At 39.2% G+C, this 26,246-nt stretch overlaps 1 protein-coding gene across 4 annotated transcripts in view; it reads left to right on the forward strand.

Moving 5' to 3' along the window:
• The window catches only part of Ltn1 (listerin E3 ubiquitin protein ligase 1), a 63,562-nt gene that overhangs the window by 32,115 nt on the left and 5,201 nt on the right, over positions 1-26,246 (forward strand). For all 4 annotated transcript variants that reach the window (XR_001872512.2, XM_017798906.2, XM_029564907.1 and 1 more), the window contains exons 17-28: positions 3,352-3,511; positions 4,692-4,796; positions 6,389-6,531; positions 8,841-8,976; positions 9,396-9,540; positions 10,800-11,013; positions 11,674-11,911; positions 12,405-12,479; positions 15,098-15,284; positions 22,755-22,926; positions 23,711-23,931; positions 24,533-24,727. Coding sequence is in view for 3 of the 4 variants with exons in the window: in XM_017798906.2 (XP_017654395.1) it covers positions 3,352-3,511; positions 4,692-4,796; positions 6,389-6,531; positions 8,841-8,976; positions 9,396-9,540; positions 10,800-11,013; positions 11,674-11,911; positions 12,405-12,479; positions 15,098-15,284; positions 22,755-22,926; positions 23,711-23,931; positions 24,533-24,727 (1,991 nt within the window). In the remaining variant the exon portion in view is untranslated. The remainder of the gene's footprint in view (positions 1-3,351; positions 3,512-4,691; positions 4,797-6,388; positions 6,532-8,840; positions 8,977-9,395; positions 9,541-10,799; positions 11,014-11,673; positions 11,912-12,404; positions 12,480-15,097; positions 15,285-22,754; positions 22,927-23,710; positions 23,932-24,532; positions 24,728-26,246) is intronic.

The following is a 26,246-nucleotide window of genomic DNA, read 5'->3' on the forward strand; positions in this document are numbered from 1 at the left end:
ATCATATTTTTTTTTTATTCTTATTCTTTTATGAAGTTAGTTAAAAATTAATGAACAAGAAATTAAAGAGACTGCGCTGCAATTAAGTTAGAATATTCTAACTGAAAAACAATTACTGTGAAACTATTTACATTCTCATAGAATTATAAATATTTCTCAAGGAATATTTTACAGCACAACTTTTTTTTTTCATACAGAAGAATTCATTTCAAAGCAATTGACATTGAGACGTTTTCACATGCATTTCTAATCTCTGTATGCATGACTATCACTGGTCACAGTCACCCCCCTTCTGAGCTCCTCGGCATTGAGCATGTATACAAACTCGTCAGATAGACAGACTTCCTCTCCCACTAGAGGCTCCATACTCTGCCATCTCTGTCACTGTCCACTGGCTAACAATTTTTTTAAAAATATTTTTTATTTTATGTATATGAGTGTATTGCCTGCATGTATGTGAGTACACTTGTGTCGTGCATTGCCGAGGAGGTCAGAAGAGGGCTTTGGATTACCCTGGAACTCGAGTTAAGAACGGTTCGTAGCTGCCATGTGGGTGCTGGGAATCGAACCCTGGACCTCTGCAAGAGCAGTCAGTGCTCTTAACCGCTGAGCCGTCTCTCCAGCCCCATTTTTTTTTTAATGTGTATTCGTGTATTGCCTCCATGTAGGTAAGTACACTGTGTCGTGCAATGCCTATGGAGGTCAGAAGAGGCCGTCAGATCCCCTGGAACTGAAGTTACAGGCAATTGTTAGCTGCCATGAGGGTACTGTGATTTGAACCCGGGTCTTCTGCAAGAACAGCCAGTGTTCTTAACCACTGAGCCATCTCTCTAGCCCCCAATTTTTTTTTTTTTTTTTTTTTACATAAGCACAGCAGTTAGGAAATGGGCAGAGAGCAAGCTGTGGTGGTGTATGCCTCATTTCCAGCACTCAGGAGGCAGGGGCAGGTGGATCTCTCTGAATTTGAGACCTGTCTGGTCTACATAGAGAGTTCTAGGGCAGCCAAGACTTCATAGTGAGATCTCTCTCTCTCTCTCTCTCTCTCTCTCTCTCTCTCTCTCTCACACACACACACACACACACACACAAAGAAAATGAACTGAGAAGTGAAAGTGATTGGAAGGGTCTGGTCACCAATGTACTATGTATGGTCCTGAGATTCTATAGTAGTAATGCTTTCAATTGTGAATGAGTTAATTTATTGAGTGTATAACAAGCAGGAGTAAAAGAATGCATAGCAGGGAGGTTTCTCCTCTCTTGCACTGTTTCTTGCTATATAGCCTTCAGCTGTACACATGTACTCATGGATAGATACTGTATATATATTTTTCAGTGGGATTTTGAACTATTGCATTTCCCTCTGGTTTTTCATACTGCCTACTGTGCATTATTTATCTCTGGTCTCTCCTTGTCTAACCCATGATGTTTTTGAATTTTTTTTTTCTGGCTGGTATGGAGTTCACTGTATACTAAGGCTGACCTCACACTGACGGAGGGCCAACTGCCTTTGCGTGTGCTGCTCAGTCTGGGATTAAAGGTGTGTACCACCAGGCCTGGCTGAACACAATTTTTTTTTTTTTTGAACACTATTAGTTTATTTTAAGAAGGTGTTTGTATAAGCTAGGCATAGTGGTGCACACCTATAATCCCAGCACTGTGAAGACAGAGGTGGGTGGCTCACTGCAAATTCCAGTCTAGCCTGAAAATCAAATTCCTAATTGCTGTCTAGGCTTAGACAAATCTTCTCTTCATCAAGTTATAAAAAAGCTCTCTCTCTACAGTATATAAGACATATATGGGGCAACAGAGTAATAAGTATTCTGTAGATTGCACCAAGTACCAGGGGCAAATCATAAAATTTGAATGTTAGAATTTATTCCATCTTCATGATTACAGACATAGGACAGTGTAGACAAAAATAAATATGCACCTTTTCCCATTTAATCAGATGTATTTTGTCTTTTTTAATGTTACGCAGATTGATTTAATTTATTAGCTTGAGTTGAAAGTTAGCAACAGCAAATCTGTAATTTAAAAGGTGGTTCTTCCATCGCCACCATGAGCTATGCAGTGAACACTGAAGTAGTTTCCTGTCAGTTCTCCAAGTTTTCACATTAATCTGATCTTGTTAAGGCAGAGCTGATAAAAGCTGTTTTCGTCTTTCCTAACCCAGCAAAGCAGTTTGCTAACCCATGCCACAGTAATAACTGCTACTATATAAAATGCAATCATATTCTCAAGCATTGATTGAAACTGTTGTGTCTGGATCCCTTTTCAGAGCATTAGCTCCCTGAGAGGAAAAAGAGGTCCTAACCAACGGCTTTCATGAACAGCGACCCCTGTATAGTATACCTAATATCCTTTTCAGCAGAAATCATGTCAGTCTACCCTAATCATCTTGACCAGTTTATCATTATTTGCATCTAAGAATAGTTAAAGTTGATTCCAGATCATGTATTGCCACATAGCCCCAAGAAACTGTTCAATTTTAGTGCACTGAGTTACTGAAAGATGCCAGGGCAAGTGAGTATCATCTCAAATCAAGAGTGATAGTTCATCTTCTGGAAGTGAGAGGACATGAAGAAGAAAAAAGTTCTTTCCTCCTAAACGCATCAAACCCCTCAGCCATCTTCATAGTCTTAGTTGATAAAATCTGGAGTCCTTTGTTTCCTGATGCGACGAATCTATTTCCACAGGGCAGGAAAGTCAGGAAGAATTTCCAGGCTTTTCTTTGCTGTGGCCCACGAATTCCAGTCCTTCAATAGGAATCTCTTTCTCCTTTATTGCTTTCTGGATGCACTGCTGGTAGCACTTGAAGATGTCGGTGCACGGTCCCCCGGAGCTATCTCCCCTTTGAGGAACTTCTCAGCAAACCAGTGGTTAAAGCACTTACTGGTAGTATTCGCAATTCATATCAAGCCTCATCGCTGTTCATGGCAGTGGCGGCTCTGAACACAGTGTTTTTAACCTTTGCTGCTTGCTGTTTTTCTTTCTCCTTGTTAGATTGAAGAGGCCTGCCCACCCCTAAGCTGGGAGTTTTGGAGATGAGGGAGGGCATTCTTGCTCCGACTCTTTTTTTTTTTTTTTTTTTTTTTTTTGGTCTTTTTGAGATGGTCTCCTTGTAGCCTCAGCTGTCCTAGAATTCACTATGTAGACCAGGCTGGCCTCGAATTCACAAAGATCCGCCTGCCTCTGCCTCCCAAGTGCTGGGGAGTAAAGGGACTAAAGGTGTGCACTACCACGCCCGGCTCCGACTCTGCTTTTAACATGCTTAAACAGCACCTGACAGTTTACAGATATGAAGTACTTATACCTTGTGCCCTTGATAATTTGCTGTGCCTGTTCTCTCAGTTTTAGAACTGCTGTATTCACTGCAGTGGTGTGAAGAACTTGACAATCAACCTGCTTCTCTAACTGGATTTTGTGAAATGCTTCAGAAAATGAATATTACATATGACAGCTTATCAGTACTTGATAATACTTCTGGCCTTTTGGAACTATTATTTAACAGGTAAGAATCCCTTTTAAAATGATTATTTTGCTTGTTTAAAGCTTTGCTGTCTTATAAGATATAAGCCCAATGTTGTTGTTTTGATCAAGAGCATGGATCTAAATCTTACTTTATGGATATTAAATATTTGATTTAATCTTCTGGGCTAGATATTTGGGTTTGCCTCTCCATACTTTCAGGTGCAAAAAAAAAGGAAACTGATGACTCTAGATACTATTTTGTTTTATGTGACCCATCCTTCTGCTACTCCAAATTCAACCTGTATGTAATCTGCACCTATAATGTAAATGTGTCCTCATGTTGTAACCTTGAACTTTTCTTCATGGAGTACAAAAATAGTTCTTGTAACATTATGGCAGTTAGATGTTTTACTGTTTGAAGGCATTTCCTTTTTTTAAGGAGTTTATCAGTATTTTGAGTTTATAATATCAGAGCACTCAGACCTATACTTTCTCACCAGTCCACATGTCAATACTCACTGTCCTCAGTGGATATTATTAGTACTCCTTAGTCTATCACCAGTTGTTCTCTGGGAGACATCCCTTTCTCAGCTGTAGCTTCTGATCTTCAAGTCAGAAGTTTGAGGTCACTCTACTATTGGGATGTCAGGTATGCTGATGCCCTGGAGTGAGAGCTCAGTTCAGTTGTGAAGAACTATTCAAAGTCTAAACTTCCAGTCCTTTGTGTAATTAGTGGTGATTGGGTGGGTATTACGTTTTTGGTGAATTAATGTCCTCATAGTGATTTATTTAATTCTGTAAAGTAATCCTAATAATAATCAGTGTTTAAGCCGGGCGTGGTGGCACACGCCTTTAGTTCCAGCACTTGGAAGGCAGAGGCAGGTGGATCTTTGTGAGTTCAAGGCCAGCCTGGTCTCCATAGCGAATGCAGGCTGGCTGCAGCTATAGGGAGACCCTGTCTCAAAAAAAAATCTCTGTTTAAAAATTTTATACTCTGGGCTGGAGAGGTGGCTCAGTGGTAAACAGCACATAATTGCTCTTGCAGAGGACCAAGTTTGATACCCAGTTTGCATGTCAGGTGGCTTACAATAGCTTGACTCCAATTCCAGGAGATCTGATACCCTCTTCTGGCCTCCTTGGGTACTGCACTCAGGAGGCGATTGATGTATACTGTATCTGTGTATATGCATCTACATATGCTTTCCTCCCCCATTTTTTAGATCCAGGAAAAACGGCACACTTTGGTCTCTTATTATTGCTAAGCTGATCCTTTCCCGAAGCATTTCATCTGATGAAGTAAAACCATATTATAAAAGGAAAGAAAGGTATTCTTAATTAAAATGTTTTTAGTTTGCATTTATTATAATTGCTAACTTTTGGCAATCTGCGCTTAGTGAACAGTATAATGGATCAAGAAAACAAGGTTTAGGAAGTGAGGCAATTAAAGAAAATAATGACTAAAGATGCTGAGACATTGTTTTTGGTCAATGTTTTGATTTTTTTAATGAAGCATTTATACATACCACTTAATAGAATTTTGTACTTATTTAAAAAAAAAATCAACTGTTTTTTGGTCTTTTTGAGACAAGGGCTCCCTGTAGTCCCATCTAGCCTGGAACTCACTCTGTAGACCAGGCTGGCCTTGTACTCTCAAAGATCTGCCTGCCTCTGTCTCCTGACTGCTGGGATTAAAGGCATGCGTCACTATGCCTGGCAAAATCAACATTTTATAAAGCTGTTCTTTTTTCTTCGGAAATCCTCTATAGGAACCTTTCCCCCCTTGTTCTCCCAGTGTACTTTAATCACTTTGTTTGGTATATGGAAATGGTATGTCCTCTTTTCTTAAATAATTACTACTTTTTTCTTAAATAATTTCCAATGTATGAAAATACATTTTTGAATGCAATAACTGTTAAGACAGGTAGATTGTAGGATGGGATGGAATGTGCTAATAAATTCAGCATTCAAGTTGTGGCTTGTAATAAATATTAATAAATATTTAATAGTCAACTCCCTGTAGCCCCAGCTGTCCTGGAACTCGTTGTGTAGACCAGGCTGGCCTTGAACTCACAAAGATCCGCCTGCCTCTGCCTCCCGAGTGCTGGGATTAAAGGTGCGCGCCACCACGCCTGGCTAATATTTAATAATGTTTTAATAAAAATATTTAGCAAATATTTTGATTTTACTGAGATACCAAGAAATATTCTCAAGTAATGTGTATATTATGGCACTATAGAATTGTGAACTGAACTTCAGTTTTTAAAATTTCTAAAAACTTAAAGACATTTTATTTGTGGTAACTCAATTTGCTTATGATTATAAAAAGTAATGCAAAGAATAAAAACTGTACAAAGAATAAAATGCAATAATATATATTCTCCATTTTTCCCACTGATAGCATTCTGCACAATCTGTGCTGTCTGTATGTGTGTGTGTTGCTGTTATTGAACTCAGAGCTTTGTGAATGCTAGACAAATACTCTACTATGTTATACCTTCCAGTCCAGTGCACTGGTATAATAAAAACAAAACAAACCATGAGATCTGTGGGAAAGGTTACATATGTTCATTTAAAAAATATATAGCTGGGTGTGAGGTGCATGCTTTTCATACCAGCACTCGGGAGGCAGAGGCAGAGGCAGGTGGATCTCTATGAGATCAAGGCCAGCCTGGTCTACATAGTGAGTTCCAGACCAGCTGAGGCCTCAAAAATAAATAAACTTTCACAAATCCAAAAACTAGAAATACTCAGACAAGAGAACAGCAACAAAACAAAAAATGTATTTATTTAGAGTTCATAATCATCAGTCTTATGGTTTCTTTTTTTTATAAGTATTTATGTGGTAGAGTAGTCTGAACAGAAGGAAGTTTTTGAAATAACTGTAATATAGAATAAATCATATTTTTTCTTTAAACAGTTTCTTCCCATTGACAGAAGGTAATTTACATACCATCCAAAGTCTCTGTCCATTTTTGTCAAAAGAAGAAAAGAAAGAATTCAGTGCTCAGTGTATACCTGCTTTTTTGGGCTGGACTAAAGAGGACCTTTGCAGTATCAATGGTTAGTTGCTGAATAATAAATATTTCAACTCTTTAATCATTGCTTGAGATTGAAGAGTTATTTTATTTGTTCATTTTCATGTTATGTGTATGTGTATTTTTCATCCATATATGTAAGTGCATCTGTGGGTGCAATGCCTGTGGAGGTCAGAAGAGGGTGTCAGATCCCCTGAACTGGAGGTACACATTGTTGTTAACTACCATGTGGGTGCTTGGAACTGAACCTTGGTCCTCTAGAAGAGTAACCTGTGCTCTTAACTGTTGAGCCATCTCTCCATCCCCAAAGAAGAATATCAGAATATATAAAATCAAAGGTATCAGAGATAATTGAATTACTGCTAATTTGTTTCTACTTGAGTTGCATAGCAGGTTGGTAATAGTTAGGATGAGTGTCCCTAGAAGAGTGGCTGTTACATTTTTTTTAGAACAGAAATGCTAGAGCCTTAGGGGAGGTTTGCACTACCACTACCCTCTCATTATGTATTTTCCATCTTAGCTGTTTTTTCTGGATATAGATCATATCCAGGGCCTCGTACATACTAGGCAGGTAGTCTACCAGTGGGCAGCTGTGTCCTCAGCTTTACGCCTAGAGCTTTTTAATGAAGCTGATTCTCATTTCTCCCTAGTCAACCAATTATTGAACATACAAAGGTAAAAATAATAGTTTTGTAGTAGTTGAAAATTTTTTTCACTTGTTTATTAATTTAGTAAGCATCTCTATGCAGTTTCTGTTGTGGAGAAGACAGACAAAAATAGTATTGCATCATGTTGTAACAGTACTGTTAAGGGAATGGCAGAAAGAGAGGAGCTTCCATGGCTTCCAGGTGTCAATGGCAAGCTCATAAAAAGACAAATTTCTAGTTAAATGTTGAAGGATGTAAGTGTTTGTACATGTGTGTATCAGAGAAGAGCATTCCTGCATACAGACTCATAGAAGAGTACAGATAATGCGGTTTGGCTGGCATTTAAGGTAGATGTTAGGATACCCAGAAGGTGGGTTTTGAGAAATGGTAGGGTTCCTGAGAAGGGAAGTGAGTGTCATTTGTTTTAGTCTCACTCTTGTAAGTTCTTTTTAGAAGCATTGATTTGGGCTCTGCTCAGGAAAGTTTTTGGCTTTCAAAGGAGACTTTATGTTTTATGGTAGCAGTGTAATTTAAAAATGTTCAAAATTGCTAGGTGTGGTGGCACATGCTTTTATTTCCAGACTTGGGAGGCAGAGGCAGGCGGAACTCTGAGATCAAGGCCATCCTGTTTGACATAGCTCCAGGCCAGCCAGGGCTAAAAACAAAACAAATGAAACTGTTAAAATTTTCATTTTGAATTTTCTTTAGGAGATTTTGGACATCTTGTAATGTGAATGCTTTCCAGATAGCATATGTGGTTTTTTTTTTTTTTTTTTTTTGAGTTAAATATATATAATATGTTCTATTTCTCACTTTTATTTAACTTTATACTGAAGAGCTGTGCCTTTTTTGTTGTTTTTAGAAGTACCAAAGACTCCTGTAATCAAAAACAGAGCCCGTTATCTTAAAAACCTAGTAATGCATTTCCTGTGTCCCTCCCTCCAATTTTGTATTCTTTACTAGGTGCTAGGCATGGAGACACATCTCTGCTCCAATAAGTTTATTTGTTAAGTCTTTCATATAATACCCTTTTTTTTAAGCTTTTTTAAAAATTTAATTTAATTAAAAAAATTTTATGTGTATATGTATATTGCCTATGTGTAGGTAAGTGTCATGCAATGCCTGCAGAGGTCAGAAGAGGGCATCACATTCCCTGGGACTGTAGTTACGGACAGTCGTTAGCTGCCATGTGGGTGCTGGGATTTGAACCCAGGTCTTCTGCAAGAACACCCAGTGTTCTTAACCACTGAGCCATCTCTCTAGCCCTGTCATATAATACCCCTCTGCCTTTTTTTTGGTCTTTTTGAGACAGGGTCTTCCTGTAGCCCCAGCTGTCCTAGAACCCACTATGTAGACCAGGCTGGCCTTGAACTCACAGAGATCCGCCTGCCTCTGCCTCCCAAGTGCTGGTATTACAGGCATGTGCCACCACACCCAGCTATAATACCCTTTTAATAGATGGATTTTTATTTGTTCATTGACAGAGTCTTGCTGTGTGGCCTAGACTAGCCTGGCCACCGTCACCCTCCCAACTCGACTTCTGGGGTCACAGCACATGCACCACGCCAACCTCAAGTCTTTTCAGAGTTCATAACTTATGCCCTAAGTTTTTGGCCTTTCAAAGTAGACTTGTTTTGTAGAAGCTGTTTAAAGTATATTTTCATTTTCACTTTGAATTTTACTTTAGGAGCTTTTGGACATCTTGCCATCTTTAATTCTTGTCTACAAACCAGAAGCATAGATGATGGACAGCTATTACATGGCATATTAAAAATTATAATGAGCTGGAAGAAACAGCATGAAGATGTTTTTCTTTTCAGTTGGTAGGTGCTAATTTATATTTATTTCTACCGTATATAAAATGTGGACTGAGATTACATATTTTATATTCAAAATTTTAAAAATTATTTTCATTTGTTTGAGTGTTTAGCCTGTATGCATGTAAGTGTACCGCATACATGTAATGCCGCAGAGGTATGAAGAGGGCGTTGGGGCCCCTGAAACTGGAATTAGGGATGGTTGTTAGCCAGCATGTGGATGCTGGGAATTGCATCTAGGTCCTCTGGAAGAGCAGCCAGTGCTCTTAACTGCTGAGCCATCTCTCCAGCCCTTAGAGTTAAACTTTAAGTAGATGCTTAAGTCATCATTATGCATATGATTCAAAATGATATATTTTCGAATTGAATGTGTAATTATTTAATACTACTTAATTTTGTTATTTTGGTTTTGTCTTTAATCACAGTAATCTATCAGAAGCAAGTCCAGAGGTACTTGGCATAAACATAGAAATAATTCGATTCCTTTCCCTGTTTCTGAAATACTGCTCATACCCTTTGGCAGAGAGTGAATGGGACTTCATCATGTGCTCCATGTTGGCTTGGCTGGAGGTAAATTAACCTGAAAGGTCATCACATCTGTTGGGTCTTTGTGCACACCTGTATATCATAACTATTTACTCATTCTTTTAATTGTGAATGCAGTTAGTTCTTTTGTGAAAAGTGCATTTAAAATACTTTATAGACATTCTTGTCTATAAAATACTTTATAAACATTCATGATAGTGACTTCATGAATCTAGTTACTCAGAGATCAAACCTCTAAATTGCTATTGAAATCTTCCATTAGCTTATTTTAATTTTTGCAACACAGGCTTTTAGCCTATTATGACAAGCCTTTTGGTGTTTTTGGATGTACTTAGTCCTAAAACATACTGTGCAAATATCCCACAGTATCACCACAGTAATTGGTGAGATAAGCTAATTGAGAGGTTGTGTTCTTTTTATGAACTAAAGCAAGCAGATTAATAAGCTGTGAGACAGCATAGCTATCAGAATTGAATTGTCCGAATCTCTGCTTTCCCTAATCAGTAGCTGTGAGTTAAGGTTTTAGGCTTGACCTGCTAACCCTGAGTTTCTGTATTCTAACATGACTTCAGTGTTCAACTTGAGGGCCCTCAAGGTGATTAGAAGTGTGTATTTAATGTATTGTACTTGATAAATGCTGATTTATTTTTTTCTGTACTATACAGATTTAAAGGTTCATTGCAGAATTAATTGTTCATTGATAATTGTGATTTCCTAATATTAAAGTTTGGAAGTTAAAAAAAAAAATTACCAAGCCAGGTGTGGTGGCATACACCTTTAATCCCAGCACTCAGGAAGCAGAGGCAGGTGGATCTCCGTGAGTTTGAGCCCAGCTGGGGCTACAAGGAGACCCTGTCTCAAAAATTTCAAAAAAACAGTGACAAAAAAAACCCCCAACAACAACAAAAAAGGATTTATTTGACTTAAATTCCAGGTTATAATCCATCCTTTTGGGGAAATCAAAGCAGGAATTTGTAAACACCAGAAGAGGGTGTCAGATCCCTTGGAACTGGAGTTACAGATGGTTGTTAGCTTCCATGTGGGTGATGGGAACCGAACCTGCGTTGTGTGCAAGAGCAGCCGGTGTTCTTAACCTCTGAGCCATCTTTCCAGCCCCAAGAAAGTTGTTATGAAGCAAAAATATGTTTCTCCTGAATTTCAACAACTACTACTATTTTTTAAAAAAATTTAGAATGATGAAAGGGTATCTTCTCTTTCCTGTTTATGTGTGTGGCATTCTGGTACAAGTCTACTCACCTGTTTCATTTCTGTTGCTTCCACAGACAACAAGTGAGAATCAGGCATTGTACCCTGTTCCACTTATACAGCTGTTTGCCTGTGTCAGCTTTGATTTAGCTTGTGATCTCAGTGCCTTTTTTGATTCATTATCTCCATATAACCTTGGCAACCTTCCTGTAAATCTAATCAGTGAGTGGAAAGAATTTTTTTCCAAAGGTATCCACAGTTTGCTTTTACCTCTTCTGGTGACTGCTATAGGTAAGTGAAAAGGATTATCATAATAATGATATGTATTGAAAATGACTTGTTGAAAAATTTAAAATAAGCCTGACTTTTTAGAAACATCCTGTGCTGCTGCTTTATGATACAGTTAACTGAAAATGGCATGGCATTGAGAGACCATTGTAAGTTGAATATATAGTCAACCAGGTGCAGCATGCATAGAGTAAGGGACTAGAACCTCTCTAGTCAGCAGTTGCTTTCTTTTTTCTTTTTTTGTAGTTTTAAAGATTTTTAGAGATTTTGTGCATATATATATATGTGAGTGTGAGGGGTATGTTATGTACACGTGAGTGCAAGTGTAGGAGACAGAAGAGGGCCTTCAGATCCCCTGATTTTGGAGTTACAAGCCTGTGAGCTGCCTGACGTGAGTCCTGGGAACCGAACTTGGGTCCTCCAGAAGGGCAGTTTATGCTCATAACCACTGTGAGCCATCTCTTCAGCCCCAGGTGCTTTCTTTTTTAAGTATGCAGTAAAGATGATTGTAACAGTTGAGGTTAACTGAAAATCAGATCAATTCTAGTCAGGACTTTTGAAATATTTGTGTCTAGTTTTCATTTGGTTTTATTAAGTGATGATTGATCAGTCAACTATATTACTTTCTGTTGACATGTATATATTTTTTGACTTTGTTATCAGGAGAAAAGAAAGATTTGTCTGAAACATCCTTTCAGAATGCAATGTTGAAGCCTATGTGTGAAACATTGACATACATCTCAAAGGATCAGCTGCTGAGTCACAAGCTTCCTGCAAGATTGGTTGCTGGCCAAAAAACAAGCTTGCCAGAGCAGCTGCAGACTTTGCTAAATACCCTGACCCCGCTGCTTCTCTTCAGAGCTCGGCCTGTGCAAATCGCTGCTTATCACATGCTCTACAAGTAAGAATCCTCAGCAGAATGAATATTTTAGTTCTCTGAAATCATGGTGTATATATTTAGGGGTTTTTTTGTTTTTTTTTGTTTTTTTTTTTGAGACAGGGTCTCCCAACTGACTTGGAACTCACTATGTAGACCAGGCTGGCCTTGAACTCACAGATATCTACCTACCTATGCCTCCCGAGTGCTGGGATTAAAGACATGCACCACCATGCCTGGCTTTAGTTTGTATTTTTAATCATTAAAAAAAAAATCAGATGAAAAATGAAAAAGAGACCGGATTATATATTTTAGTAACAGGGAAGATGAGTTTTTGATCTTTGAAGTTACTTTTGTCCCAGTATAATTCATATATAGATAGTCTTGGTAATAAGTGGTTATTTCAGGAAAAAAATCACTAAAGTACAAAGTTAAGTATATCTTTTTGGTCTTAAACTCAATTTAACAATGGACAATTTGATATAAAGTAAAAGTAGTCTTGTTTTCTGCTTTCCAGACTGATGCCTGAATTACCACAGTATGATCAGGATAATCTAAAGTCATACGGAGATGAAGAAGAAGAACCTGCCTTGTAAAGTTTTTTGTTTGTTTGCATCCCTTTTTCTTATTTTTAAATCGTGTGTATGTGCGCATGCCTGCTGTGGATGTGGATGTGGAGGCCAGTATAACCTCAGGTGTGGTCCCTACCCTCCACCTTGTCTAAGACAGGGCCTTTTCTCTCGTTGATTGCTGTGCATGCCAGGCCTACTGGCTCACCAGCTTCTGGGAACTCTCCTTTCTCTGCCTCCGTCTTGCTGCTGGGACTGGGATTATAGATGTGCACTACTGCATCTGACCTTACATGGGTTCTGGGTTTCCAAATTGGGTCCACACTAGTACGGCAAGCACTTTATTCACTAAGCCATCTCCCCAGCCTGCACTTTCCTTTTTATAATTTGGTTTACCAAATTATTATAATTTGCCTGATGAATTTAGACAACTGAAAAGCAGAAAAACTGAATTTAAGAGATTATAACTAATTCTACACATACACCCTTTTAAAGTTCTGTAAGATGGGGCTGGAGAGTTGGCTTGGTGATTAAGAGCATTGGCTGCTCTTGCAGAGGACCCGGGTTTAATTCCCAGCATCCACATGGTGGCTAACAAGCTCCTCTAATTCCAGTTACAGGGGAATCTGCTGCCCTCTTTTGACCTCCATGGGAATTGCACAATATGGGTGCATCTGTGTACATGAAGGCGATACATTCATACACATAAAAAAAAATAGATAAAAATAAAACAAAGCTCCGTAAGACAAATGAAATCCAAAGTTAATATTAAAATTTTTCTCTTTTAACTTCCTGAAACATATTTTATTTTGCTACTGTTCAGTAAATCTTTTGGCCACATGGTCCTTGTGGAAATGATAAATCAGTTCAAGTATCTATTGAGCCCCTATTTTGTGCAAAGAATTTAAGTGCTGAGGTTAAATACAGTGCATAGCGAATGAGCACATTGTTTTTGTTAAGGAGACAAAAATCTAGTATGAACTGCCCCATAATAGATTTTGTAGTGTGTGACAGGTGCTGAGAAAAAGAATAGATCTCGTATCAACATTGCAGCAAGACTGGGAAAAACACCCTGGGCAAAGACACAGCCACGAGTGTTCAAGGGCTGTGTGATTCAGCATTTGTCACTTAATATTCTATTCAGTATCTTCACTGGAGTGTAAGCTCTATGAGGGAAAGAAGTTTTGTCCTTCATCCCAATTTTCACAACACCTAGGATACTTCCAGGATTATAGCAAACCCACAAAGTTCTCATTTGTTCAGTAAGAGCCAAAATGAAATAAAGAAAATGAGGCCAGAACAATAGGGAGCGGGGGAAGAGATATCTTTAAAGATGGCATTATTGGACTGGGGAAATGGCCCAGTGTATAAGAGTCCTTACTACATGAGCTTAATGGCCTCAGTTTGAATCCCCAGCACCTTCATAAAAGCAATAGCCAGATGTGCCTGTCATCCCAGAATTGGGCAGTGGAGACAGGCAGGTCCCAGGAGCTTGCTGCCAGCCAGCATAGCTTAATGCTGAGTGTCAGGTTCAGTGAGAAGACCTTGTCTCTATAGAATAAGATGGAAATTGGTAGAGTGTCATCCTCTGTCTTCCCCATGCATGCTTATTTGAGCACACATATACATGCATGCACAACACTCACACCCACACACATATTCTAATGGTATTTTTAAGGATCTGGGACATCATTTATAGGAAATATAGTATACATCCAGCAAATTCTGACAGTAGGGTGAAGCATAAGTTGCAGAAAGAAATAAGCCGAAATGAACCATTTCAGAAGCTAGATAACAGTTGGAGGGCAGTGTGAGAAGTGGCGAGATTTCAGAGCAGGTATTTATAAGATGAAGTGACCTTTGCTATAGAAGAGGAAGGCTTGGTCCATGAGATGGAGATAGAGAAGATAGAAGCGCAGAAGCTTGGAAAGCACCTGGTTTATGAGCTAGGAGGAAGAAGCACAAGGGAAAAAGACCACAGAGGTAACGGAAGAGCCACCTTAGAGCTTTTTAGAGAAGAATTTGAAAGGAGGTAACTGAGTATTTCACTTTAAGGGTCACATGAAAATGTTAATGACTTAGGTTTGATTCAATAAAGAAAATAAACCTACACTTGTGAATTAATGTGAATGTTAAGTTTCCAAGTAGAGATACAGTCTGATGACTACAAGTTTGTCCTTTTGATAAATTGTGGTGATCTTTTTGACATACTTTTTAAACAAGTAGATAAAATGAACTGAAAGTGGAGGGTTAGATGACGTTCAAGGCTTGCCTTCTGCTTTCCCTTTATGGTAAAGGGTCTGGGAAGTTAGGGAAGCTTTTCTGGACTTGCTTCTCCAGTATCGTTTGGCTTCTCTGGCTTTGTGACCTTTTTTCCCCCTTAATCTGTAAAACAGAAAGCTGTGACTGTTTTCTACAAGTGGGTCAAGTGTTAGCATCTAGTGCCCCCACTTTTATAGCATGTCTTTCAGGTACTGTGCTTGTCATTAGTGAGTTAAAATTACATCTGTAAAAGGCAACATTTTTAAAGATTTTTGGAAAAATAGGGAAAGATTTTTTAATGCTTGAAGCTTTATAAGTACTTAAATTTGTTAAGTGACAAGTTGTAGGAACACTGTGCTGTTTGATCATTTATTTTTAGGTCACCCCCGGAAGCACTGATGTCTCTCCTCAGTGCTCAAGAGGACCTGCTAGAGAACGTTCTGGGTTGTATTCCCGTGGGGCAGATAGTTACCATCAAACTGCTGAGTGAGGACTTCTGCTATGTTCTGGGATACCTCCTTACTTGGAAATTAATACTTACTTTCTTCAAATCTGCTTCATCTCAGGTAAATAAATGTAAGACTTTTTATTTTTGTGTATGGTGCTATGGAGCAAGCCCACAGGACAGCTTTTGACTGTTGTGTCCCAATATGTCCTTCCTACTTTTTTGGATCAAAGGGGAAATGCCTCACATTTTGGGCTAACCCTGTCCAGCCCAGTTCAGCCACTCTGTTGTCAGGTCTACTCAGGTTGCTACTTCCTTCCTCTCCTAGTCATGCTGTCTTGGCCCAGTGCTGAGTTTGTAAATGGGACAGACTCATTTTCCTCTACCTGAAGGTAATTACTGAGTTCTTACACTCCAGGAAACAGCATTCTATTATTTAGATTTTGTACTGACATAGTAATAATACAAAAATTAAAACTGGATCTTGCTTTTTTGAAGGTCAATTTATGATTGTTACAGGGATTTCGGTTCTATCAATGAAAATTTTACCTTTTTAAAAATCAGTGTTCAGATAAAATCTTTGACAGGATACCAATATAAATGAAAGTATTGTGTCTCTGCTAGCAAAAAAACTTTAATCAAGTGAAAATATCTTAGTAATTTCCAGTTTTTCAAGAAGCCACTAGATGTCTCTGTTGCTTCACAGTTAAGAAAAAAGGTCTCACCCGGCCCTTGCCTCTCTCCCCTCTCCTTTTTTTTTATTCTCTAATTTTTCAGATAGGATCTTGTTAGTTAACCAGGCTGGGCTAGAACTGAAATGCCCTGTTCAACCCCAAGTCCTGACATCACAGGCCTACACCGCTGTGCCCAGCTTTAGCTTTTATTGCTTTAGAACGACTCACACTTTGGATCTCTGACTCTTCTTTTTTTGTTTGTTTCGAGACATGGTCTTGCTATGTAGCCTCCTGAGTGCTGGGATTGCTGGTGTACACTCTCAGACCAGCTTCAGTAACATTTTGACGGAATCAACTCTGCTTTGTTACAGTCAATTCAAAAAATACATAGTTTAAGAATTTTTTTTCTTCCAGTCTTTTTGAGAGAGGGTCTCCTTGTAATCTCAGCTGGCCTGAAACTTGCTGTGTAGACCAGGCTGGCCTCGAACTCAAAAAGATCTGCCTGCCTCTGCTTCTTGAGTGTTGGGATTAAAGGTGTATGCCACCATTATAGTTATGTTGTTGCTCATACCCATGCCTTGGTACAAATATTATTTATATATTTTGGTATTTGTATATTTTAGGGAACAATCAGACTGCAGGTAATGTTGACCTACTTGCTAAACAGAGTTTTATTTCTCTTTAAGCTTGTCACTTAAGTTTAGTACTTAAGCTACTTTTGTTTGCAGGTCATGTATTTTAAGAGTTCCCTTTGGCTTTGGATTTTGAAAATCCTTTTCCAAAAAATATTTTTATTGAATTTTTGTGCATTTCATATTATAGATCTTAATCAAATTTAGACCCTTCCCCTATCTGTGACCCCTTATTCCCCACCCCCCCATCCCCAGATTTCACGCATTCTCTTATATATATTTGGTTCTATCTGGTCAAACATTTGTACCTGGATGTCCCTCAGTGCAAGTTCATCTACTAGAGTCTAGTCAGCCTATCTAGAGTCACTCCTTTAAAGATGATGTACTCTCTTTCACCTAGCAGTAATCAGTTGCCAGTAGTTCTGGGCTAGGGTTGGGGCCTGCTGTCCATTTCCCCAGTTTTATGCTAGGTTTTTGTCTGATTGAGTCAGCATGGGGCTTGTACATGCCATCACCATTACTGTAAGTTCATATGAGCAAGTTCCCAGAGGCCTGAAAGCCTCGTTTCCTTAAGTTCATGCACCAACCCTGGCTCTTATAATCTTTCTGCAATGGTCCCTGAGCCATGGGTAGATGAGGTTTAATATAAGAGTCCTATCCAGGGACATGTACTCTGCAGTCTCTTATTCTCTAAAACTTGGCCGTTTGTGGCCTTCTGTTGTGCCTCGAACTCTGTTGTATGAGGAAGCGTTCCTTGTGAGATTAGTATTCTTTCTACCCCTGTTACAGTATGTTCCATGAACCTTAGCTGTTAAGGTTTCACAGTAGATGTGTCACATAGGGCTGGGCATCTCTCAGACATGTATTCTCTATATGTGACCAGTTGTGGAACTCTGTAATAGCCTCTATCTCTTTCAAAAAGAAGCTTCTTTGATGAGTGGTATACTGTATGTATACTTGTCTGTAAAATATAAGGATCTATATTTAGCATACAGTAAGAAATTTCTTTGTCTAGAGATACGACACTGATAGGGTTTCTTCAGGATCTGCGGCCTCTCTAGCCATGTGTATTTGGCTGTATTTATAGTGCTACCCATGAGTTTTCTCCCATTGAGTGGGCTTTAAGTCCAGTTAGATGGCTGTTGATTACCCCCTATATAAAAGTGCCACTACTGCACCAAGAGAGGTAGTTTTGCTGTGCCAGCTGTTGTGGTTATTAGACTTTGGAGCTAGGTTGGACTATTGATTGGTTTTTCTCCCTTTGTAGCTTGCATAGTATCCTTTAGAACTATGAGAGAATCTTCAGGGAGAAGTCTTCCAGATTAATTCTAGCTCCATTGCTCCAAGTCCTGTGTTGGAAGTATGCCCTGTCTTCAACAATAGGGTCTTACCTTTAAGTTCTGAGAGGTAATCAAGGGCTGTGGCAATAGCCTGTGTTATTTTGGGAATCTCTTGGACTACCCTGACCAGCAAAGGGAGGTTTCTCCTGTTTGGCAGTCATGTTCAGATATTGTTTATATATTTTTTCAGGGGATTTTTGAGTTAATACATTTCCCTCTGTTTTTTTACGACACCTAAGCATTATTTTACCCTCCCTCCCCCCTCCCTGGTTTAAGTACTCCCGTTTTCCCCTTGATAATACCTCTCTCCTATTATCCCTCCTCTCTTCTTCCCTTGAGTTCCTTCTTCTCCTTTAGCCCCATGGTTCCCTGTATGTCCTTCCCTCCTCCCTTTCCAGTTGAATGCCCCCATTTTCCCCTTGGTAACATCTGTTTCCTACTATCCCCCTCTCTTGGGCTCTTTCCTTCCCTTTACCTCCATGCTTCCTTTCCATTTTCCTGGCCCCTGTTGTTACATCAGGACATATACTCACATCTAAGGATTTGGAACTAGGATCCACAAACGAGAAAGCACATGTGTTGCTTGTTTTTCTGAGTCTATGTTAATTAGTATAACAGTTTCTAGCTCCGTCCATTTACCTGCAAATTTTGTAATTTTGTCTTTGCTTACTGTATATTTACTTTGTGTAAATATACCACATTTTCATTAGTTGTTGTGAAGAGAGCAGCAACAAACATGGATGTGCAGGTATTTCTACAGTAGGATGAGTCCTTTGGGTATATGCCAAGGAGTGGTATAACTGGATCATATGGTAGATTTATTTTTTGTTTCTTAAGAGTTCTCCACACTGCTTTCCATAGTGGTTGCACGAATTTGCATTCCCACCAGCAGTGAATGAGCATTCCTTTTTCTCCATATCCTCACCAGCATTTGGTGTCTTTTGTTCTCTTGATCGTAAGTCAGTTTTGTCTGGGGAAAGATGGAACCTTAAAGTAGTTTTGATCTGCAGTTCTCTAATTACTAAGGGTATTGAGTACTTTTAAGGTGTTTCTTAGCCATTTTTATTTCTTTGAGAACTCTGTTCAGGTCTTTAATCCATTTTTTTTTTTTAATTGGGTCATTTATTTTCTTGTTTCTTTGTTTTTTGAGTTCTTTGTATATTCTGGATATTAATCCTCTGCTGAATGTATAACAGGTGAAGATTTTCTCCCTCTCAGTGGCTTTCCTCTTCTCTTTCTTACATGTTTCTTTTGCTGTAGAAAAGCTTTTCACTTTAATGAGGTTCCACTTGTTGATTGTTGACCTTAATGCCTGAGCAACTTGTGTCCAATCCTTTTGGGCTTCTATATTTGTTCCTTAAAATATTACTAATCTCCAAAAATTGCAGCACATTGAGATACCTGTTGTTAAATATTTTGTCATCTTATAGTCATCACATTATTAAGTTCAGAAAATGAACACATGTCAGAATATTGATTTTTCCAGATAGGATCAGGGGCACAGAAAGACTGTACAGGAGCCTTTATTAGTGAGCTCGAAACTTGAACTGAGATGCGAACAAATAAGCCAGACTAACCCAGAAAATGATAGTAATTAGTTGAATTCTGAATTCAATTGGAGCATTACTTTAAAAAATATTCAATTGTTTTTAAATTGTAGATTGTCTTAACTTTCTTCTCAAAAAATACCTAGCGGATGTATGTTTTATAGATTTATTGAGAGATATATTTTACATATCATAAAGTCTGCCTATTTAAAGTATAGACCTTGGTGGTTTTTTTAATTTTTTAAAAAATAGTGTGTTTAAGTGTATTGCCTTCATGTATGCAAATGCACCCGTGTCATGCAATGCCCTCAGAGGTCAGAAGAGGGTGTCAGGTTCCCTTGGAATTGGAGTTACATGGCAGTTACTGCCATGTAGGCACTGGGAATTGAACCCAGGTCCTCTGCAAGAGCAACCAGTGCTCTTAACCACTGAGGCAACTCTCCAGCCCCTGACCTTAGTGTTTTTAGTGTAGTTGCAGGATGATGCAACTGTTGCCATTGTTAGACTTTAGCATCCCCTAATATACCTGTCTCTCTCTGTCTCTGTCTCTGTCGCTCACTTTCTTTCTCTGTCTCTCTTCTTTTTGTCTCTTTCTCTCTGTGACACACACACACACACACACTCTCACACTCACACTCACACTCACACACAGTTGCTGTCTTTGGCCTTGAGCATTCTACTCTGCAGCCCAGGCTTGAACTGGCAGTCCTCCTGTTTCCTAGAAAGTACTGCACTGTGTACAGTGTCACCTTTTGTTCTTTTGTTGGTGGACATTTAGGTTGTGGCCACTTCTGGGCTATTGTGACTCAAGCTACAGTAAGCATTCATGTGTAAGTTTCTTTTTTTGTATGAATAAGTTTTCATTTCTATGGCATCTTAAAACAAATGGGATTTCTGGATCATATTCGTATTCATGGTTTTTTTTTTTTTTTTGGCCAATTGACACAATGGATACATTAAAAAAATTCTTTTTCCTCCAACTTTTTAAAAGATTTATTTATTCTTAATTTTGTGTGTGTGTGTGTGTGTGTGTGTGTGTGTGTGTGTGTGTGAGAGAGAGAGAGAGAGAGAGAGAGAGTGTGAGTGAGTTTGTGTGAGGATACGTGAGTATGGTTGCCTTTGGAGGCCAGAAGACAGTGTAAAGCATTGACTCTCCTGGAGCTGGACTTACTGAGAGTTGTGAACTCTCCGACGCCCATGCTACGACATGCAGCCTCTGTAAGAACAGCAGTTGTTCTTAACTGCTGAGCTGTTTCTTCAGCTGGGACTTACTATCCCCAAAATGGCCTTGAATTTGTCACCATCACATGGTCTTCCAGCCCTTTTTTTTTTTTTTTTTTTTTTGTCTTTTTGAGACAGGGTCTTCCTGTAGCCCAAGCTGGCCTGGAACGCAGAAAGCTGCCTGCCTCTGTCTCTGAGCCAAGTGTTGGGATTAAAGGCATGCACTCCCAGGCCTGGCACAGAATTTGTAATCTTTCTTTGATGACACAGAGTTTCATGGAGCCCAGACTGGCCTCAGCTTCACCTAGGTAGTTGAGGATGTCCCTGAACACCTGATGGCCCTGCCTCTACCTCCCAGGTTCTGGGATTGCAGGTACATGCCACCACATCTGGATTTATGCAGTTTTGAGGCTTGAATCCAGGGCCTTCTACACGCTAGGCAAACATCTTACAAGTGAGCTGTATTCTCACCACAGGGATAGTACTTCAGTGAGAGATCTTACAACCTTCTACAGTCACAGTTTGTTTTTAACCCGTTCCTACATTTGTGATCCTTTCTCTGTATTTACTTTTAAATGTGTGGGAGGGAGGGAGGGAAGGAGGGAGGGAGGGGAGGGAGAAGGGAAGGTAGAGGAGGGAGGGAGGGACAGGGGAGAGGAGAGAAAGAATGAAAATGTGCCACAGGAGGTCGGAGAATAATTTTGTCAAGTTGATTCTCTCCTTCAACCTTTATGTGGACTCCAGGGATTGAACTCAGGTCATCAGGCTTGTGTAGCAAGCACTCTTACTTGGTGAGCCATCTTGCTGGCCTCTGTATTTACTTTTACTTTATTTATCTACTTGAAAGTAAGTCATACACATCAGGTTCCTCTGCCAAAAGCAGGTAATCATGTGACAACTAAGAACTAGTATTTGTTTCTACATTACTGTAATATAATCATTGTACTGAACAATCCTAATTTTGATGCATTTAACTAATTTGTTCACATTTTCTTAGTTTTCCTGGTAATATTCTTTATGGTTGTACTTTTTTCTCTCTTGATCATAGATCATGCTCGAAGTTTTTGTCGTATTTCTTTAGTCACTCTAGTCTGTGATTTTCCTCATTTTTTCCTTGTCTTTGTTTTGGCTGGCTGTTTTTGTAGCCTGACATCCAGAGTTTGGGTTTATCTGGTTTTCTTTTCCTAATAGTCTGGCAGTTTCTAGCAGGAGTACTTCTGCACAAGTTGTACAGTGTGCTCCCTCAGGAGGAGGCATAGAACACCTGTGCATGTGTATGGGTAAGGCTGGTAACTCAATAAAGGTGAAGGTTCTGCCCCCAATCTTGCCATTGTAAAGGTGCTTTGGTCAAAATATTTTAAGAATCAGCTCCAAGCCTTACACCTACATTCTGAGGTTATGGCACAATGGAAGAAACCATGGTAGAAGTGATACAAATGCCAAAGAACTGCAGTGTGATGGCGACAAATGCAGACTGTGCTACTGCGGGAGGAGGAGTAGCACACATGAGCACCACATAGCTTTCTAAGGTGCTCCCTCTGCGTGTACCAAATTTTGCTAGTTTTAAGAGGAATTAGATGTCCTTATTTTTATGTAGCATTTCTTGATTGAAACAACTGTGAGGCAACCTCTCAAGACGTTGTGGTCTGTTCATTTGTGTTTTCTATTCTAAAAGAATGCTGTAATGTTTAATGCAGTGTAAAATAAGTGAATCTTGGAAATGAGATTAGTTTACTCAGGAATTTGCAAGATTAAGGACTTTGGTGTGGAAGGAATGTGTGGATGATTGGGAGAGGGAGCTGGTTATCTGTGAGCAATGCTCAGTAGCTTTCTTTGGCTCAAGTAGAGAAGATGTTCTGCCTATATATCTAACAATGGGAGGAGGTACTTTGAGTGTCTGCTAGTTCGTGAGCAAGGGCAGTTGTGCATTATTCAGCACGTTTGGAAAGTAAGGCTAGGACTCTTCCATGCAACCTTTCTCTTTCCTTTTCATTCCTGGGGATTGAACACACATGTTAGGCACGTGCTCTACCACTGAACTACATCACTGTACCTCTTTCATAGAGTTTTAAGTGTTGAAACTAATGCATTTTATTGTATCATTATATAGTCTACTATAGTTTGATTTATTCTTTTGTTTAATTGAGCATACTAATATATTCTTGGCTTTCTTCCAGCTCCGGGCTCTGTATTCAATGTACCTTCGGAAAACAAAGAGTTTGAATAAATTACTCTATCACCTGTTCAGACTTATGCCAGAAAATCCAACCTATGGAGAGACAGCTATTGAGGTATCAAATAAGGACCCTAAAACCTTCTTTACTGAGGAGCTCCAACTGAGTATTAGAGGTCAGTGATAACATGTCCGAGGCCTTTTTTATGAGACTTGGCTCAGACTAAGTGGTATGAAACTTTCCTGGGGGCATGAAGGATAACCTCAAATGTGGGTCTCAGCTATATGAGGGTGCTGAAATGCAAGATTTTCCCTATTTATTTGAATAGGACAGCTAAGTGGATCTCATGGAAAAGGTAATGAAAAATTTGCTTTTTGAAGGTTAGTTCTCCATACATGAACCTTTAGTTGCTGAAACAAAGATGAGTAAAAAAACTTGTATTCTTTACCTGGAAACTCAAATGTTAGCCAAGGGGATAGACACAAACTGTATCTAGCTGCACTGTAGTATTCTAAACTCAGGAGAATTGTTAAACTGTCTTGAGGATCTGAAGATGAGCTGCATGTTGTGAATACTGAGGTGATTATTCTAGAAGTTTGACACTGAGTTGCTGCCCAGTGAGTTTTGGAGAAAGGGGCTACTTTTATAATTTAAAACAGAGGAGCCTTAATTGTTTTTCCTTTTATAAAAAATGTGTTCCATTTCATTTGCAGTCTTTCATGTGATACAGAAGGTTATTTCTAGACTTCTGTCACTTGGGGTTACCTCTGTTTTCCTTGTGGTTCAGTGTGAATGTGTGGGAGGATGCTAATAGTCTTGAGTTTGGGTTTCTTTGCTGTATTTTATTAGCTACAACACTATTATTGATCGAGGAGGCTAGCTTTCTAAGGAATGAACTAATTTTAGTCTGTTATTCTAGGTAAGAAGTACATATCACTAAGAATTTGTTTTTTCCTCAGAAACATCAACTCTTCCATATCATATCCCACACTTGGCATGCTCAGTCTATCGAATGACATTGAAGGACTTGCCTGCCATGGTCAGGCTGTGGTGGAATAGCACTGAGAAGCGTGTTTTCAATGTTGTAGATAGATTTACAAGCAAGTATGTCAGCAACGTTCTTTCTTTTCAAGAAATATCTTCTGTTCAAACAAGCACACAGCTATTTAATGGCATGACGGTTAGTATTGTCTGAACTTTTTGTAGAAAACTTGGGTATTTGTTATGTCTGTGATTGCTTATGCCATCACACATTGTAGCCTTTGATTCAGAATTTATGGAGGTTTTATCTGCCTTATTTTCTGATTATTCTGTGTCAAGACAGGCATTGTGGGCATGGAATGATAGTCATTTGACTGTTCAACAATACTTTATTGTATGACAAGCCTACAATAGTAATGCTTTTTATGAGCAAGGTATTTTTTCTAATGCAAATGGTGAATGTAATAAAATCACTATAAAGCATTCCAGGGTTGGGTTTTGTTTTTTGAGACAGGGTTTTACTATGTAGTGCTGGTTGGACTGGAACTTGCTCTGTAGACCAGGCTTGCCATGTAGATCTGCCTGCTTCTGCCTGGGATTCAAGGCATGTGCCACCATGTCTAGCATCATGCCACGGTGTTAAACCTACTTATTAAATGCCTGATGTCAGGTAAATAAATGCTTATGTTCTTTATCCTCCTATGTAGTCCTCAGCTGTTGTTAACCTATTGAAATGCTTCATTGTTTTGAATGGCAGGAAGTAATTTGGCAAAGACAAAAGGTGCTTTCTTACATTGTAGGTGAAAGCTCGTGCTACTACTCGAGAAGTCATGGCCACTTACACCATTGAGGACATAGTCATTGAGCTTATAATACAGTTGCCTTCGAATTATCCATTGGGTTCGATAACAGTGGAAAGTGGGAAAAGAATTGGGGTGGCCGTCCAGCAGTGGCGGAACTGGATGTTGCAGTTAAGCACTTACCTCACCCATCAGGTACGTTTTGTTTGCACATTTGCCTTTCCAAACTAGAGAGAGATGAATTGGAATGAGCAGCTGGGCACAAAATATATTCTCCTCTGCTTAACATGGGAATAGAAAATTCTTAGATAAACATGTATGTCTAAGTGGCTTGAACCTGCCATCTCTGTAATTTTTAAAGCTTTGTAATTCATTTGCTGGTGTTTGACGAGAGTGGACTTTATTTTTATTGATACTGCAGAATATGTAGAGCAACACATGGTATTAAAGAAATTGAAGAGTAGGGGCTGGAGAGATGGCTCAGTGGTTGAGAACATTGACTGCTCTTGCAGAGGACCTGGGTTCAGTTCCCAGCACCCACATGGTGGCTAACAGCCAACTGTATGTAACTCCAGTTCCAGGGGATCCGACGCCCTCTTCTGACTCCCCAGGGCATTGCATGATACGGGTGAACTGTATGCATGCAAGCTATATATTCATACTCATAAACAAAAATAAAAAATAGTAAAATACTTTTAAAAAAGAAATTGAGAGACTCTGAAGAGATGCTAGATTAATGAATGCTTTCTCACCACTTTTATTTCTACATTTGAATTCACCTTTGGCTGGAGAAATTCAGTACTCTGAAAGATCTTTGTTTAAGCAAATTATAAGTCTCTTCCAGTTTTGTTTGTTTGTAATACATAACAGATATTTTAGAATAAAAACTTTTAAAGCTAATATACATAACCATTATTATAAAACTCCAACACAGCATTTGAGGTAGATAATTTCATCACTATCAGTTGATAGTCACTGATCTAAGTGACTTAATTATTACAGGTTTTATTAGAGACGCTGAGTTCATAAATCTTGAAGTGTTAGGATTTCAAGCGTGTGCCACCATGCCTGGCTGGTTCTTTTTTAAAAAGAATATCTTTTACTTATTCTTTGCCAGTTTCATACATATGTAAATTGTATCTTGAACATACCCACCCCTAATTTCCCCCTCTACATCCCCATCTCATCTCCCTTCTTTGATGTCTTTTTTTCTTTTTTTGGTTTTTGCTACCCACTGAGTCCAATTAGGGCTGCTTGCTGTAATGTTGACTGGTCTTGTTGGCCTGAGTGCAACAGCCAGGTCATGTACAGAAGAAAACACTCCTTCCCTGAGCCTCAGAGGGTTGATGAAGATGTCCAGTTTAGGGCTGAGCACTCAAAGTCAACTTCTTCGCAGCCCTTGACCAGCCGAGTCTCTGCATTGCTGCCTACTGCAGAGTGAGTTCTCTGGCTGAGGCCAAGAACAGCACTTGTCTGTGGGTTTAAAATAAATATTTAGAAAGCAATTGGACAGCATATTTGTCCACTTAGCAAAACAACAGTAGTAGGTTCCTCCCCTAGGGCCTATGGCCTCTAAGCCATGACCTTTTGACCAAGTTTACAGTGCTAGGCATGAATTCCCTCCTATGGAACAGGCCTCAGATCCAATCAGAAAGTAGTTGGTTATCCCCAAAGGAGTCTTGCCATGATTGTACCAGTTAGTGGGCAAATCTTG

This window comes from Nannospalax galili, unplaced genomic scaffold (genome assembly GCF_000622305.1).
Source record: "Nannospalax galili isolate Female #2095 unplaced genomic scaffold, S.galili_v1.0 scaffold136, whole genome shotgun sequence".
Lineage (NCBI taxonomy): Eukaryota > Metazoa > Chordata > Mammalia > Rodentia > Spalacidae > Nannospalax > Nannospalax galili.